This window comes from Octopus bimaculoides, chromosome 16 (assembly GCF_046866305.1).
Source record: "Octopus bimaculoides isolate indiv1 chromosome 16, ASM4686630v1, whole genome shotgun sequence".
Lineage (NCBI taxonomy): Eukaryota > Metazoa > Mollusca > Cephalopoda > Octopoda > Octopodidae > Octopus > Octopus bimaculoides.
Genome location: NC_142943.1, coordinates 14,843,922 through 14,863,921, shown reverse-complemented (window position 1 = coordinate 14,863,921; position 20,000 = coordinate 14,843,922). Strand labels below are relative to the sequence as shown.

At 35.7% G+C, this 20,000-nt stretch overlaps 1 protein-coding gene across 1 annotated transcript in view; it reads left to right on the top strand.

The window, feature by feature from the left end:
• LOC106876803 (uncharacterized) overlaps positions 1 to 20,000 on the top strand; it is an 89,652-nt gene that overhangs the window by 39,783 nt on the left and 29,869 nt on the right. The window contains exon 2 of the mRNA XM_014925511.3: positions 17,781 to 18,348. Coding sequence (XP_014780997.1) covers positions 17,781 to 18,348 — 568 coding nt within the window. The remainder of the gene's footprint in view (positions 1 to 17,780; positions 18,349 to 20,000) is intronic.

The window sequence follows — 20,000 nt, the reverse complement described above, 5'->3', positions numbered from 1 at the left end:
ATATCTTAAATTTGCAGAGGAATTTGTAGTGGGTAGTTTAGCTTAATCAGTCAAAGCATCGTGACGCGTAATCACGGGGATGTGAGTTCGGGTCCACAGCTAGCCACCTACACTTTTCTCTGCAAAATAGGGGTAGTTTATCTTGTTCAGGCTATATTATTAGCATTATTCTGCGATTGAGAATTTAAAATCACTTCTTTATCTATTTAATATTAAGTTCCTCAGTTTTTTTCCACTGTTAAAATTTATAATTAATTAATTAATTTGTATATATTTGTATGTGATTTGTATCTGAGAATGATTTGCATCATTGTTGAAGTATGCGGATCTAGTGTCTTAAGCTGCGTATGTTTTGTATATGCGTATAGGTATGCTTGCTTATGCATATGTATATATGTATGTATGTATGGATGGATGGATGCATGCATATATGTAAATAATAAATCGAACTCCGACGGATTCGACCAGTACATATTCCATTTGCTCGATGAACCGAACTACCTATTTATCGAATTCGTCTCTACGTGGCTGACTGTTCCACAAATACTCGTACCCTTAACTTGACCCTTGGCTAGAATCAGCGTGACACAAATGAATGATAATGCTGGCCCTTTCAGTTTCAGGTACAATTCATACAATGGGCTTCCAGACGATGTCCAGTTACCAAGTTTCTCTCACAAGACTTGGGTCAGCATAGGCTTCGAGTCGCGACAATCCGAGTTCTGTTGTACAGCGTAGGTTCTTGGACAAGTATCTTAAGTCGACCCAAGCCTTGTGAGTGAAACTGAAACTGGGCAAGGAAAAGGTAGGTGCCCTTCGAATAGACTGTGTACGCATATGTACGCACGAGTCTGTATATGCGTATTAATTGTTCAGTTTTATTTCAAGATTTCAAGCCAATGGGGAAGGCATATATTTCTAGCGTAGATCCAAAGCTCCTTCACTGGAATTTCAACAACATAAACAGGGTATTTTGCATGAATGTCTGTATATGTGCAGTATTTGGAGTCAGTGCATGTGCAGATTTGTTTTGTTTTATGTATACATTCTCTTGCATATAGTTACATATCTAGATGTACGCATATATATTTAAATTATAAACTTCTGGAAAGGTTTACAAATGTTTACAGTTCCAGTGATGTCTTGTATCTGTAATCTTCGAATCAGCTTTCTTCTTTCTGGCTTTGAGAAGTCTAATTTCTCATGATTGGTACTTAGGCCGTGTGTTAAATATCCTAGTTCCCCAATAAGTACAGATATAAACATGAACTTGTAATATGTATGTATGTATGTATGTATGTATGTATGTATGTATGTATGTATGTGTTTACATTCCCATAACCTAGCGGTTCGGCAAAAGACATCGATAGAATAAGCACCAGCCTTAAAAAAATTTCTGGGTTCCATATGTTCGACTAAACATTCTCCCAGGCGGTACCCCAGCATGGCTGCAGCCTATTGATTTAAACAAGGAAAAAGTTTAAAAAACGTTTGCAAATTTGTTTCAATTATTTTTGAAATCTACAGAATGTATAACAAAAAAAATCTAATTATTAAATTACTGATATGATATATAATTATTAAATTATCTTACAATTGAGAAAAAAAAGAAGGGAAGCAAGGTACAGAGAAAGATAGAACTTTCGATATTTAAACATGCACAGTAAAAGGTATGCTAGAACATGACCTAGTTATAGCACACACACACACACACACACACACACACACACATGATATTTGAAGTTTACGTCAGTTAATTAATTCGTCCATGAGGGCGTTATTTTCTTTTCGATGGTATTTATGTAGAACTCATTCGTATTCTATCACCTTTTCTGTAAGCAAGCTTAGATATTTAGCTTCGACCTTTCCTTTTTCCTTACTTGGTTTCTAATTTATGTTTTTCTAACAAGTACTACATATTTTACAACGATGGGAATATACACACACAACAACACACACACACACACACACACACACACAGATAGATAGATAGATAGATAGATAGATAGATAGATAGATAGATAGATAGATACATACATACATACATACATACATACATTCTTGTTTTTTTTTTCAAAATGTAACCACATGTGAATTGTTGGTGATGTTTTTTTTCTTCCGTCTTCCTTTTCTATTGGACTTTCTGTTTCTGAAGGAGAGTTTTGCCCGAAACGTTAAACCACCTTTCTTTCCTTCCCTGAGCGTCTGCTAATACTTTACATGTACCACGTCCTCGCGTTCTTGTTTTTTGTGTTTGTTCTTCGTTTTTTGGGGGGATTTACTACATACATACATACATACATACATACATACATACATACATACATACATACATACATACATACATACATACAAACAAGTACATTCTTATGTACATTAATTCATTGATGTACGTATCAATACAAATTAACAGGCACGATGAAACATTTTTTCACACCCCACGTTTTGATATATTTACAGGTGGGAGTGTAGAAGTAAGTGCATGAAATGGTATGGGCAATTACATATTGATAAATAAATAAAAACGGATAAATATATATAGAATTACACTTAGAATAGAAAATAAATACATATGTAAAACATGTGCATATATATGTGTATAAATATACCCAGACATGCAAACATACACACGCACATACATACATACACATGCACACATATATACATATAAACATTCGCATATCGCGAATGGAATAAAATAACTATAATTATGGCAAGTGCTTGTGGTTTTGTGATCTTAGTTTAGAGGGTTTACTTAAGAAAAACACCCTTATTTAAATATGCAATGGACGCAAATATAGCTCTGAAGATCATGTGAGGTGTAGCAATATATTTTACATGTGAAGTCTCTGTATGTGTTTGTAAAAGTCCTAGATATTTCACATTGGCCTAGTTAAATACATTCAGAATGTTTGTCTAGTTTGGAAGTTATAATATAAAAAGTTTCTGATCTTGCAATAGAACAAATACTGCAAGTTTGCTTTACCTAAAACGTTTCGCCGTAAGCTATATCGTTTATTCGCAAACTTCAGCTACCTGATGTACGTGGATAATAACGTGTCATTTCTTTGAAGTGGATTTCGGAAAGAGGGTATGTTGATGGTATATGAGTTTGAATAGACTGCAGATGAGTTTAATGTATGTCTTAGAAAAGTTATTGCAATGGACGGTACATGAGTAAGCAATATTCTTAGTTAGATATGAAACTTAGGAATAGAGTTGATGCAATTAGAATTATTAGTAATGAGACTGATGTTAGGCTAATTCAAATTAGAACGACTCGATGAAGCAAGTAATTTAGTGGAGTAAAAGATTTTGATAAACTTATTGTGCAAGTTTTATAATATTTATGCAGTAGTGGAAAGTGATTCTTAAGTAGCGGATTGTAACTAGCTCATATTTCTTTCCTATTTCAATGATTAACCAGTCGTACAAGTTCATTGATGTGCATAATTTTTGCATTAAATTTTTGTATAAAATTATTATTATTGCATGGCGGCGAGCTGGCGGAACTGTTTGTTTGTATATACATATAACATACACACAAAAAACACCAGACATACACATTTGTTAGCTTATATACATACATACATACATACATATATATATATATATATATATATATATATACATTCACACACACGCACGCACACACACACACACACACACACACACACACACACACACACACACACACATACATACATATATATGTATGTATGAAAAATTAAAATAAGAAATAAAAAATTATTCAAGTTCAGAACATAATAAATATATATATATATATATATATATATATATATATATATATATGGATCTTGGAAAGAAGAAAGGCAAAATCGACTTTGATGGGATTTGAACTGAGAACATAGAGATCCAACCCAATGCCACAACTAATCTTGTCCGATGCATAGCCAATTTATTTGATTTTTGATAGTTTTTTTGTACATTTTCGGCTATTGCTTTTTCCAGATTTTTGTTTGGTATGTATGCGGTGTGACATTTTTCAGTCAATAGCAATCAATTAATTCGATTAATATTATAGAAAAGAATCATAAATGTAATCTTAAAGAGGACAGAAAATATTAAAACGTGTAATTTAAAAAAGAACTATAACAACAAAAGAATCTAAAGGAGAGTATGTTTACTGAGATTTATGAGTTGAAATGTGTTTTGTGGTCGCGCTTAATATGTCGATATTTAGTTAAGAAGTAAAAATAGGAAATGTCGCATAGCTTCAGCGGAGGTTGTCTAGCTACGCTAAAGTCTTGCTAACTTCAAACGATGCTACGTAATTCAGTATGTTTGTATCTGCAGACCATATTCTAAATCGGCATGGTATTCCTATATGTACATATGCATTATGGTTATCAACATCAAAATGCTTTGTGGCATTTCGTCCGACTTTATGTTCTGAATTTCGATGAGCTCGACTTTGCCTTTCATCCTTTCGGGTCGATTAAATAAGTACTAGATACGCACTGGGGTTGATGTAATCGATTTAAGCCCTTCCCCCAAATTTGAGGCCTTGAGCTTCCAGTAGAAAGGATTATCCTTATTATCGTTAAGGTGGTGAGCAGGCAAAATTGTCAGCACCGCCGGGCGAAATGCTTAGTGGTATTTCGTCCCTCTTTACGTTCGAAGTTCAAATTCCGCAGAGGTCGACTTTGCCTTTCTTCCTTTTGGGGGTCAATAAATTAAGTACCAGTGGACCACTGGGGTCGATGCAATCGGCTATTCCCCTCCCCCAAAACTTCAGGCTTTGTGCCTTTAGTAGAAAGGATCGTCATCATCATCATCATCACCATCATCATCATCATCATCATCATCATCACCATCATCATCACTATTGAAACAAATATTGCTAAATATTAGGAGTTATTACAAAAAGAATGTCTACAAAATGTTATTACGAATCAATAGAAAAGGGAGACTCTTTTACTTCCCGATTAAACCAAGGAGTTTTTTATCGCCTGGTGCCACAGCGATCCATTTTCACCTACATCATTGTACAGCCGAAGACGAAATTGCCGAACAAAATCTCAACTCCATTTCTGTATTCTTAGTTTGTTCAGGAAGATCTCTGAATTTGGCTTCAATAGCATCCACTTTTTTAAACCCGTCAGCCACCAGGGCTTCTCCTTAATCCTTGGTCGCACTGTGAGATTTCCTTGCTGAAGATAGTCTCGGGTTTCACATAAGTCGATAGGGATCAGTTGATAGCTCCACTCCTCTCTTTACACGAACGTCCAGCTTAGAATGAAAGAAGTCAGAGACGATAACAAAATCTACCAGTGATCTCTGATCCAAAGGTTCCTTGTATCAGGTAGTCATATAGATAACCCGGTTTTGGAAGGATGTCTCCACAATGGAGATCCCATTTTCAGCACCGAATACGAGTGAGGCCTCTCTATTTTTGAATTTAGGTTCAATCCTCCTTTCCACGTCCGATGATCAGTGCCAACTGTGCAAACAGTGCCAAATTGTGCATTGAAATTCACTTGTAGAATAATGACTCGGTTTTAATTACATCTAGAGCTGTAACAAAAGCCTCAGTGACTTCGTCATGTAAATATTTGTATTTGATCTCGCTGTTTGGTGCATATACTTGCAACATCCACCGTGGTCCGTCCTCCTATCTAAGCTTCATGTGGCAAACCCTCCTGCCTCGTAGAACACACTCCATAACACAATTTAACAGACATAGTTGGCATCACATCTGAATAGTGGAGTTTCCATCGTCCATCCAAATCTATGGCATCAGCTACGGAGCCTAGGAGAGGTTACACCGATTATATCTAGCCGGTAACGTCTGATCTCCACCACTAGTTCCAGCTCTTTACCAATAAGGGTTGTGACATTCCAATTCCAAATCCTTCACCGTTGTTCCCTCTTGGATCCATTTAGGGCTCCTGAGACACGAATCCTTTGTGCTTCCATCCTACGCCTGCCATAAAAAGCTGCAGGTTTATTGTTGGTTGTTTCAACATTGGGTACAGACCGCAATGTGTGCAATGTCTTTTACAAATGGACACCCTCTACTTAAGATTCGAACGCGTCTTTTGCTAATCAGTGCGACAGACGATGCAGTATGATTGCTCGTTTGAACCTCTTTCATATTGTAATTTTTGGTAGTTTTATTCACGCCAGGCACCAATCTGGTATTTATATTTGACCCACAAATTCATACATACATACATTCAAGCGCGCGCATACATACACACTCATTTAGTTACTTATTTTTATGTTTCCAAGTTCAAGCTTCGCCGACAGTCAACTTTGATTGGTATCTTTCCATTGCCGATAAAAGTCAAACTTTAACACTAGTTACTTTATCAGTTTCTTTTGGTAGGTTGTTTATACGGTTATTTTTCTCTCGTTCTGTTTTGAGACAAACCACATCAATAATCCATAATAGTTTATTGCTTCTTTTTATATATATATTTATGATTATTCACACAAATTAAATAAATCTTATCATATGATATCAAATATTACTATATCATATTAAGTATTATCGCGTAGAAACGGTGACGTATGCAATATAGTCAACAAGCCACTCTTACATTTTCGTTTCCACGTTTATACATCTTTCATTCATTCACTTGGCAACACCGTTTCCATTTTTCATCCTATGATTTCTCTTCTTGTAGAGCAGAAAGTTCTCTTAACGATCTCATCTTCGTCGTTGTCGTCGTCGTTAACGTCTTCTTTTTTCTTCTTCTTCTTCTTCTTCTTCTTCTTCTACTTCTTCTTCTTCTTCTTCTTCTTCTTCCGCTGCTGCTGCTGCTGCTCCTGCTGCTGTGATTCCTCCTTCTGGGGTTGATAAAATAAGTAGCAATCGAGTGCTGGTTGCCAAAATAAACGACTAAACTCTCTTGCGAAACAAGTTGCCTTACGCCTATCTTAGAAAAAATAAAAAAATAAAATAATAATAATAATAATAATAATAATAATAATAATAATAATAATAATAATAATAATAAGAAGAAGAAGAAGAAGAAGAAGAAGAAGAAGAAGAAGAACAACAACAACAACAACAACAACAACTATTATTATTATTATTATTGTGCTTGTGCATGGTATTTTGTCTTGGGGCTTGCTTGGTGTCAAGTCTTCTCTAATCTCAAGAATCTTAGGATTCTTGTAGAATATAGGACGGTACTTTTCTATAGTTCAACAATGCAAGTTTCAGTCCCAGTCTGTGGGTGGTGTGTCAAGTGCACCAATTACTTGCATGTGTGTGTCCTTGCATGTATGTGTGTGTTTTTGTGTGTGTGTCTCCTTGTGAGTGTGTGTGTGTGTGTGTGTGTGTGTGTGTGTGTGTGTGTGTGTGTGTGTGTGTGTGTGTGTGTGTGTGTGTCGGAAGGAGATACTCATGAGTGTAAATAATCCAGAGGTGAAAAGAATTCAATAAAAGCCGCGACGTAATTTGTATATTTTACTTTAAGGTGAAATCAAATAGATTTTGATTACTCATTTCATGATTTTCATGCAATCACTGCAATAAATGAAATAAAATTCTTTTTTTTACAATATGAATTACAAAAACCATTGAATGAGCACGTTAACGGTATAAAACTATTTTATGTTAGTCGCCATGTTATTTGTTTAAAGCTATCAATCCTCCGCTCGCTTACATTTTTGATAAATGACAACAAAAATGTCGAAATTTTTAATTCACGCTAAATTAAGAAAATATTTGAATTTTCTTTAAAACATGAATGAATGTCTTACGTGACTATCCACTTTTCACTTGTTAGGTAATTCAAAATACTTCAACAAATATTTTGATCTGGGACTACAAAAAATATTTCATATTTGAAAGAGTGTTTATTTTATCAGAGAGGTAACGGTCACAGACCATATTATCCTGTTTGTAAGGCTTTCTATGTTGCAATATGTATGTATGTATGTATGTATGTATGTACGTATGTATGTATACACAGAGACATAAATACAAACACACACATGCAGACATGCAAAAATCGTTAATGTTGTTTTCTCAAGATTTTGTTCAAAAATCCTTCCGAATTTTAAAAGAATGATGTTGATAAAAATCTTTGTTTAAACACATTCTCATTAAACCTAATTAGTATAGTAAATAGCAATTAATCACAGGTAATGGGCCGGATTAAGAACATATACAGAATACTTGATATTGTGCTTGAGTGAAATATACTCACTTATATAGCGTCATTTTCTTTTTCGTATACCTAATGTTCCCCGTATTTCTCCACCTCTCCAATACATATACATATACATTCATATACATACACACACACACACACACACACACACACACACACACACACACACACACACATATATATATATTGACCGTTGACTGAACACTATTCAATTTTTTTTCTCCGTGTTTTTCTCCTTGTCTCCGTATTCTTTCTGTTGAAGAGCGTAGCTCGAAACGTCAAAGACTTTCCGTATTCCCGAGCGTCATACTAATATATACTTTTGTTAGTTACACCACCTGTCCTCGTCTGTTGTTATTTTTTGTATATTCTCCCATATATATATATATATATATATATATATATATATATATATATATATATATATATATATATATATATAATCAAAGCTAATTCAAAGAGGTTTGAAACCTTCAGATATGGAACTTTAAGTGGGCGTGAAAGCATCTTGTTATCCTTTTCATGTGCGTGCGTGCATACGCGCGCCACCACATACAAACAAACCCCATTATAAACGTGCGAATGTGCATATAAGATAGATAGATAAATAGACAGGCAGACAGACAAACAGATAGACAGATAGACAGATAGATAGATAGATAGATAGATAGATAGATAGATAGATAGATAGATAATTTGATTTATATAAGGGCAGTACTATACAATAATGCCTCACGCTTAGGGGGACAATGCCCTTATATAAATTAAATTATATATATTTCTGGAAAAAGATGATAGGTTTTTTTTTCCTTATGAGGTTTTTTCACGCTAACTACTTGATAAATTCTTATAAAGTTTTTATCCTAACATTATATTATGATAGATAGATAGATAGATAGATAGATAGATAGATAGATAGATAGATAGATAGATAGATAGATAGATATCACAGGCACACATTCATATGTATCCCTAAACGCTTTCTTTACAATTACCTACGCACATTTCTATGTTTATCAAATCATTTATCCGGGCATTTCTTCTCTTAACATGCACAAACAAACTCAGCCAACTCAAAATAACACACAGTTGAAATAACTCTGATTTGGTGTAATAGTGAAAGTAGGCAGCGAAGTATTTGTTGTTGCAGTTCTGGTTTTATTGCTGTTGTTGTTATTGTCGTTGATAGTGGCTGGCGGTGGTGGTGTCTTAACTGTTCAACTTACATTAGTGTTGAGAAGACTCTTTGTTCTTAAGTCCGATTAATCGAACAGAAACAAACGAAACTCGCATGCCATGAAGCAGCAACAGATTTTCTCTTTGAAGTCGTCAAGAAACCGTAATTGTCCCGTCTCTTCTTCATTTCTTTGGATCATTTTGATTGCCGTCAATTCTTAGCAATGAACTTAATAATTGGCTCGATTTTCGTCTCTTCTTCTTCGAAACTAATGCGTTGCAGTTTCGGTTTCCAGATAAAATAACACAAAGTCTTATTGTTGTTTATTGTCGTCGTCGTCGTCGTTGTTGTTGTTGTTGTTGTTATTGTTGTAGTAATTTACGGAGATTTACGGATGTCGTAAGTAACTATCCATTGATGTATCCAGCAGTAAATTGTCACCAAATGTTAGGCTACTTATGATGAAAATATTCACTAGTTTACAGATATTCTGAATGTGTTTGTTAAGCGGTCTTATTCCTATGTGTCAATCTATCTATCTATCTATCTATCTATCTATCTATCTATCTATCTATCTATCTATCTATCTATTTATCTATCTATTTATCTATCTATCAATCAATCTATCTATCTATCTAACTATCTGTTGTTCTGTCAGCCTGCCTGTCTGCCTAACTGTCTATGTTTGTATGTGCGTGTATCTGTGTGTGTACAAATAGATATACCGGGTTAGTTATGCAGATAATAACAGTTAGAAAGACAGGTAAATTGATAGGCACACACATTTATACACAAACATACATGTATTTTTTTTTCGTGTGTGTAAATATGCGTGTGTATGTATATATATATATATATATGTGTGTGTGTGTGTGTGTGTGTGTGTGTATGTATGTACGTATACACACACTCACACGAACACACACTCACACGAACACACACGCTTACACACAAACACATACACTCACATCGCGTATGCATATATGTGCTTTTGTTTGTGTATGCATTTCAAGATCCAGTCGAAGTATTCATCTATCTATCTATCTATCTATCTATCTATCATCTGTCCATTTTCCTTCCTATCTATGAATGTGTGATATTATACGAGGCTTAAACTAAAGAACCTTCTACTTATTATCTAAAGACGGTCTACGATGCTGTGGCTTGCCTCTACTAACAACTAACTCCACTTACAGCGTTGCATGCGACACCTACAATAGCATCGTTGATTGAAATTGGAAAGAAATCTTTACAGTAGACACACACAAACACAAACCGGACACATATTACACGCATTGAAACGCTCTTCCAGATATACTTGTACACTCCTTTTCTCTATTTCTCTCTCTCACACACACACAGACACACACACACACACATACACTCACATACACATACGTATATAGACAGAGCCTTCTGTTTTAGCCAATTATAATTATAAGAATTATTGTTGTTGTTATTGTTATTGTTACTTTTTCTACTGTCCTTCGTGTAGCTGAATATGGGAACAACAATGGTGGAATTAGAACTGCGGGAGAAATTTATCATAGTCTCATAAAAGTAATAAAGAGAAAATATAAATTAAGAGAGGACAGGCTGAAAATGGCTGCCCGTTTTAACTAATTCGCAAAGAGCTCGTTATGGTCGCTCATTCATCGGACTAGTAAAGCTGATTAGGACAGTTCTAATCCCTATCTCTGATAGTCACATCAAAGACGCGGCAGCGTAGGAAAAAACACTTATTTTAGTAACCTTATTGATTCCACACATCGATATGTACGTGTGTGTGGGTGTGTGCGTGTGTATGTATACACACACATAAATAGATAGGTAGATAGATAGACACATGCATACATACATGCATATGTATGTTTATACACGCACACACAAGCATGCAGACACATACACCTATACTTACATACATACACGCACACACAGACATACAGACACATACACAAACACAAATACACACACGCACACACTCACATACACACTTATATGAGTGTGTATATATGTAAGCATATGGATGCCTGTATGTATGTATGTATGTATGTTTGTGTGAACTCTCCTCCCCAACCATCTTTTCTCGCTCTCTCTCTCTCTCTCTCTCTCTCTCTCTCTCTCTCTCTCTCTCTCTCTCTCTCTCTCTCTCTCTCTCTCTCTCTCTCTCTCTCTCTCTCTCTCTCTCTCTCTATCATATGCATAATATTAATAGATCCTTTGAAATTTCCTTCGTCAACGACGTAGATCAAGTTACTTATCAAAGCAAACAATACGGCCATAACTGTAGTGTCTAATGAATTGGCAAGCTATCAATTCGACCAAAATGAGCAGTCTTGTTTATGGCACCATTTGACGGTCTTTGTTTACAAATGCCATCCAAGGTATTTGTGTAAGATTGGTCAGTTTCTTCACTGCCTCGACCTCTACCACTACCACCATCACCACCAACAACAACACCACCAACAACAACACCAGCAACGGTAAAGCCCGCAACAACAACAACAACAACAGTTGAAGCAGTAACGACAGCAGCACCTACCATTATCGCGTATTTCGGCTGAAAATAACGACAGGAAAAAAACATACACAAGTAGTCACATTAGCAAAAGCTAAACAGTCTTTTTTATTCGTTTTTTCTTATTCCCCATCTCTCCCTTCTCTCTCTCTCTCCCTCTTACCCTCTCTTTCTCTTTTATGAATTACCTGTTAATAAAATGCTAAATTCGAGAGTATTCTAGCAAAGATCTTAACTCATTAAAAGTTCTCGACATTTATTGCATCTGATCTTCAACAGAAATAGAATCTAACGACTTTTTTTTATTGTTTGTTCACAGTTTCAAAGAACTCGTACTTCTTGTTTTTAACGTTTCCCATGAGTGGTTTTTGTTTCTTTAGGGTTTTACTTTAATTCTTTTAAACTTTTTAGATGTTTTTTTTCTTCTTCTTTTAACTATCTACGAACATTCCAGAAGATCAATCGGTACACTACAACGAACTTGTATAAATTTCGGGGAACTTCAAGCTTCTTCAAATCAACTTCAAATCTAACTTTACCAAACATTTTTCGATTCTCTGTCATAGTATTGTAGAAGTATATATGGGCGTGTTTGTGTACTTGTATACGTGTATACATAAACGTATGTGGATCGTTGGCGATTTTTTTCCTTCGTCATCCTTTTCTCTTGGACTTTCTTCTGTCTTCTGTTTCTGAAGAAGAGCTTTGCTCGAAACGTAAAACTACCTTTCTTTCCTTCCTTGAGCGTCTGCTAATACTTTGCATGTACCACACCCTCGCGTTGTTTTTCTCTTCGGTTATGTATACATATATATATATATATATATATATATATATATATATATATATATATATATATATATATATATATATATATATATATATATTATATTATATTATATTATCTCTAACTAGTTTCAGTAATTAGACTGTGGCCATGCTGGGGCATTGACTTAAGGAATTTTAGTCGAACTAATCAATCTCAGCACTTGTTTTGTTTTTAAGTCTGGTACTTATTCTATCGATCTTCTTGCAGGACCAATATAGGCTGCCAAACGGGTGAGAGGGAACAAATGCACACACACACACACACACATGTATGTTCGAAAGTACGTACGTATGTATGTATGTATGTATGTATGTCATTATTCAGTTTATTTAAAGATTTCTTGCCAATAGAGAAAGAACTGGTTTCTAACCTAGATCCAAGGCTCCTTCATTGGAATTTCAACATCAACAACAGGGTATTTTTGTATGTATGTATGTATGTATATATGTATGTATGTATGTATGCATGTATGTATGTATGTATGTATGTATGTATGCATGTATGTATGTATACGCACACAAGTATGCATACCACGATTTCTCCAACTGTTTGAGACGCGGTGTCCCTGAGGAGCTTTCCTGGTGGGCTCATGCTCTCAAAACAAGTGGCACCGCATCTCAAAAGTCGGTCTATCTCTTCATGGTGATAAAATGATTTCGCTCCGAATAGTCACTGACACTCTACAAAGATGTGGTTCACAATGAAATACTGCATTCACATCACAAGATCGCATCCAGAAAATTACCACTCAGTTTCTCTTTCTTACATACTGCGGCATCTGGCTGCAGACATGCACTCCTCTCTCTTTCAATTCTGTCTCTGCTGCAATGACGTCTGCTAAATCCTCATCAGCTTAACGGATTTATCATCCCAGTGCCCCACGATGCTATCAGACGGACAAGAACTTGTCACTCCAGAAGCGAGCTGCAAGCACACGGACAAAGTGATCATGGTCGGCTCTACCATAAGTTGACAATTGATTTATATTGGTGGTTACCTACCCTTTGTTACCTACTCTTTCTATGATGCATGCGGTGGAAATTGCATGCATGAGGTGGGAATTGTCGGAGATATATCTGCTCGAAGTCGTGTGGCTTTGCACGTTCTCAATACTACCGACAGATAATCCGTTGAAAGAAGTTCCAGTAAAAGGATGGCTCAAAACATTCTTCCTTTTCTTCAGTTAGGAATGGCTATTCCTTCCTTTTCTTTGCGAAATGTGTGTGTAAGTATGTATGCATGCATATATGTATGTACGTATGAATGCATGTGTGTTTATGTATGTATGCGTGTATATATGTAGAATTTTGTATATATGTGTGTGTGTGTGTGTGTGTATGTATGCGTGTGTGTGTATATATGTGTGTGTGTGTGTGTGTGTTTGTGTGTGTTCCGCCATCGCTTGCGAACCGGTGATAGTTTGTTTACGCTCCGTAACATAGCGGTTCGGTAAAACTGACCGATAGAATAAGTGCCAAACTTAAAAAATAAACACAGGGATCGATTTGTTCGAGTAAACCCTTCAGCGCGGTGCTCCAGCATGGCAGCAGTCCAATGATTGAAACAAATAAGACATGTTTCTTGTGAAATAAATGAATTTAGTTGGGGAATGGAATTCATTTTTCGTTTTACTTTTTTATTCTTTTATAACTTTTCCTATTTACCGTCTGTAAAGACATGTTTATTAACAGTCGAGATTTTTTTTCTTTGCTTTCGTAGAAGAAGGTGCTCTTTAAATGCTGAAGCCGTTTTGTTTGTTTATAAGTGGTAAAACAATTTTTTTTCTTTTTTTTTTCCTACGCAAATGGAAGTATTTTTCCTCCAAAAAGAGAAAATTGATACAAACAATAAAAGTCACTACCTCTCTCGTTAGAAGTTATGCATTAAAAACATTTTTCCTTGCGGCATTACGTGTTGAAAATTCTACTTCGCCTTTCTCAAAATACAGCAACAACACCGGAAAAGAAATAACAGCAAAAATAATGGTTTTTAATTTAGGTTCAGGTCTAGTAATTTTTAAAAGAGAGTGTTAATCGATAATATCAAAACCAGTACTTGACTGATAGTTTATTTTATCGATTCCGAGAGGATAAAAAACAAAGTTGGCCTCCACAGGATTTGAAATCGGAACATAAAGAGCTGGAAGAAATAACGCATAACGTTTTGCTTGAGGGTCTAACGATTTTGTACTTTTGAAAGAATCCCTTCGAAACTCTTTCTCTCAGTTTGTATGCTTTTGTTTTAGGTAATACAAACCTCCAACTTTTTGTTGTTTGTTTGTTTTTTTTTCTTAGCAAAAAAAAACACAGATGCAGATCTGGTGTTTGGAGTTTGTTACTGTTACTGCCTTTGTCTCTGCTGGCGTTGCCTGGTTTATGAGCATTTGTTTTTTTGTATTCTGTACTTTCTTTGTGTGTGTGTGTGTGTGTGGATGGTAGGTTTATAATCGCTCGTATCTTTTTCTTTCCTTTGCTTCCGCGCCGACGGTTTCCATCGTTTCGCCTTCCTCCTCGTTTTCTTTGTCATTTGGGCAGGGGTGCGTTGTGTCCTTGAGCAAGACACTTTATCCATGTTACCCCAGTCGACTCTGTTGGCAAAAATGAGTAGTGCGTATATTTCAAAGGGCCAGCTTTGTCACACTCTGTGTCACACTGAAGCTCTCTGAGAACTACACGTATCTGTGGAGTGCTCAACTACTTGCACGTTAATTTCACGAACAGGCTTTTTCGTTGATCGGAACAACTGGAAAACTCGTTGTCGTAAGCGACGGAGTGCCGGTTAATAAGAATATAGAATAGAATATCTCCTAGTATTTGTATCGCTCTTCTGAGTTCAAATCCTACCGTGATCAAATTTGCTTTTACGTCCGCGGATCGATAAACTACCAGTCCAGGGTAGCGATACTAGAGATCAACTATTCTCGTTGCGCAGTGGGACTGATTCCGGAATCATGTGGTTGGAATGCGAGCTTCTTACCATACAGTCTCACCTGATGAAAATAATTACTTTATAGCATTTTTCGGTGATCAACAAAACAAACTTGGGAAAGAAAATATATATCTCGCTCTTCATGGAATAAGGAAAAACTAAGAACCTTTTCGAGAAAGTAATTTTCTTGTTGTTTGCTAAAAAGATTCCGATAAGAACAAGCTCCAATATTACGAAGAACAACGACAATAGCAATTTCAATTAAAAACAAAATTAATGGAGTAATAAACAAAAGAAAAGTAATAATAACAGTAACATTACCAATAAGATAGCACGATGTTATACTAGTAATTGTAATGTTTTTTTCCTTTTAATTGCTTTATAATATCTATAGGATTTATTTAAATCTTTAAATCATTAAAAGTGCTGCTAGCGCTTAAATATATGGCTATGAGCAGTGAAATAGCCAACTTAAATATGACGACGGGGAAAAAGTAATAACGAACAAAACATGGCTGCGGGTGGAAGATGACGAACAGATGGCTACAGCGTGGGAGAGAAATAGCGAAAATAACATGACGATGGGTGGTGGGGTGAGGAAAATTGTAAACAAATTACGACAAAAGACAAAATAAATAATGCCACAAGAATAGCGATCTTTGTTCAATATTTTGTCGTTGTTAGTTTAATTCACTAAATAGAAAGATAAAAACATGTGTTCATACAAATAAATACGTATTATACAGACAATTTGCAAACTTAATGCTTAACATTGTATAAAAGCTTATACATACGCTATATGCATGCGTGCAATTATCTATCTATCTATCTATAATAACTAATTGGCACTTCATCGGGTAGAACAACGAGGGTTCCAGTTGATCCGATAAATGGAATAGCCTACGCACGAAATACTCAAGTGTTTGAGTATTCCATGGAAACGTGTACTCTTAACGTAGTTCACAAGGATATTCAATTTGGCACAGAGTGTGACAAGGCTGTCCCTATGAATTACAGGTACTGCTAATTTTTGCCAGCTGAGTGGACTAGAACAACAGGAAATAAAATGTCTTACTCAAGAGACACATCGCGCAGGCGGAATCGAACTCACGATCTTGCGATCATGAGCCGAATACCCCAAACCACCAGGCTACGCGCCTTCACACACACACACATAATCACACACATACATACATATATACACACAAACGCAAGCACGCACGCACATATGCACACACATGTGCACACACACACACACACATAGATAGATAGATAGATAGATAGATAGATAGATAGATAGACAGACAGACAGACAGATAGATAGATAGATAGATAGATAGATAGATAGATAGATAGATAGATAGATGTTTCTCGCTTTGTCCCCATCGGTCTCAATTTCTTTATACTTACCCTCTTTATTTCTTTCTTGCCCTCTTACCTTTCCTCTTTCACCACTTTTCCTCCGGAAAACATTGGCGGGATACTGAGGTAAAGCTGAAAGAAAGCAAGGGTCCAACTAGAGAGAAGCAGAAAAGACATTGCAGTATCGAGGAAAGAGGAGTAAAATCGTCGACGTCCTAAACTCCATCGAGAGCAAAGGACTTAGTGAATCTTTACAAAATTGGAAGGGAACACGATATGATGTAGTCTTAGTAACCTCTAAAAAAAAAAGGCAGGGTGGTCGCTGTAGAAATACTTTTCGTAATAGGTCTACTCAATCAGTTTTGTCTGGGGCTAAACAACAACAACAACAAACAAACAAACAAACAAATAATAACGACAGAATGATGACACTTGCTTTCATATGTCAGATGAAACACGAACCGTTCGTCAAGTTCATTATGCAAGTTATTGAATGAAATAATGTAATATAATCAATACTTGGCAAGATTTATAAAACGTCAGAAACTTTCCAAAGATGTGCATGTTTTTGAATAAATATTTTTCTTAACTATATTTATATTGATTTTATTAATAAAGTGTTGGGGGTGGATTTTATGAAAAAAATTTTATTGACAAATTAATATAAAGCTTTGCTCATGATCAAAATTTTTAAGCATTTTGGTAATTTTTTAATACGTTTATCTTATTAAGTTTATTGTTAAAATAATATCGATTAATACAATTTTTCTTTTTTCTTTTCTCTTCTTTTTTTTGTTTCATTTATTTCATGTTTAGTTGGACAGTAATAACGTCAACAGTGGTAGGTACCCAGGCCATGAAGAAATTATGGAATTTTTACGGAAACTGGGTCTCCTGGCCAACACTATCGAAAGTACAGCTTCAATTGACGACACCGACTCAGAATCTGCTGAAAGAATGAAAAAAGTTAACCCCTACAGTTTCCAAGGTACCAGAGGCAAAAGATTAAACGCAAACAGTTTCATGGGTTCCCGAGGTAAAAGAGTCCTCGTTAATGACAAACGGACTGTCAGTGCTAACGCTTTCGTCGGATCGAGGGGTAAACGTTTGGTTACCTTATTCGGTGAAAAGCCCCAACTAAACGATCTTACGGGAGTCATTGACAAAAAATCAGGTGCTTTAGCATTCGTCCCAACAAGAGGCAGAAGACAATCAACCAATGACGAACTTGCTTACATGGGTCCGATGTTATTGAGAGAAGGCCGAGGAATGAATTCGTTATCGTTTGGTCCCCCAAAAGGCAAAAAATACAGTCCACTTGACTTCATTGGATCGCGTGGCAAGAAAAGTACTCTTGAAGATTATGTGTTAAATAACCAAAACGGTAATTGCTTTATTTATTTATTTATTTATTTATTTATTTATTTATTTATTTATGTATTCATTTATTTATTTATTTATTTATACATTTATTTATTTATCAGAATGATAAGCATCTGTGAACCTCACTAACACTCTCAAGTTACGGCGGATTAATGTTTGTTAGACTTGGGTGAACTTTTACCGTGCATATTTATGATCAGATGTGTTCCAGCTGTGGCCATCTTTTGTCTTTTATTGAAATAGTTAATCTCGAACTACTTTATTCACTGTGTCCTTATTATATTAAGAAGCGAGATTTTGCTGTTGTTTCTAGCAAGTAGATCAAGTCACCGTATAGAAACACCCGCAAGATGCAGTAGATGTCGTTATTACTGTTGCTGTTCTTATAGATGTTGTTGTAATTGATACTGTTGCTATACATGTTATTGTTGCTGTTGTAGATGCTGCAGTTGTTGTTGTTTAGCCTCAGTTCAGTACTGATGGATAAGACCTACAGTCAATCTATGTAGCAGCCAAGACCATCTCTTGTTTTTCAAGTATGGTTTATCTGGAACTTCATTATTCAATGTGTCTTTCTCTTCTTTAAAAGTTGGTACGGTGGGTTTTTTAAGCTGAAAATCTTGCAAATGTGAGATGTCAACAAACATTGATGGCCACGATGGGTAGAATCTAATGGATCAACTTGACCTAAATGTAATAATCTGAAAGAAAACCATGGGTTACAATAGAGGAAACTTTAGAGGTCTTCAGTCAAAGATAGGAACGACAGGCGAAAGATTTTAATAATGGTTTTAGGATTTGAGACTCAACACAGATTATGAGATGTGGAGATAGGATTGAGTAAAATATGGACCAGATATGCTAGTTTCGTTCTCTCTCTCTCTCTCTCTCTCTCTCTCTCTCTCTCTCTCTCTCTCTCTCACTCTGTCTCTCTCTCTCTCTCTCTCTCTCTCTCTCTCTCTCTCTCTCTCTCTCTCTCTCTCTCTCTCTCTCTCTCTATATATATATATATATATATATATATATATATATATATATATATATATATATATATATATATATATATATTTCTGTCTCCTGATCTTTCTTTGTTTCTCAGACCAAGCTTTCTCCATTCACTACACGAGCCGTGCGCTTTCGCGCAGCTCGCTTAAGTTTTTCATGCTGGATATGTGCTCTCTCAAAAGTGTCGATCCCCTCCTTAACCTGCTTCCTCCATCTGTGGCGATGACAGGCATTGTTCTCCCTGTCAGTGTCCTGCATATCACAGGCCTTTAATGAGGACTTGACACAGTCCTTAAATCGCAGCCTTGGTTTCTGCCGGAGTCTCCTTCCATTCACAAGTTCTCCATATAGCAACTGCTCAGGAATCCCGCTATCCTTCATTCTAATACATACATACATACATACATACATACATACTGCATCCCAAAGATGGAAACCGGCTCCCTCATTAGTGGGAGATTTATAATAATTAAAAAATAGAAGAGACATAAAGACATATGCATATGTATACAAGTGAAGTAAATATATGATTGCGTGCGTTCGAGAATTCTTTTTTCTTTTGTCTTGTGCACCAACTGGTTTCTAATTTGTTTTAAACCTCATTCAGAGCAGGTGCAGATATATGAATTTCCCCAAAATCTATAAAAG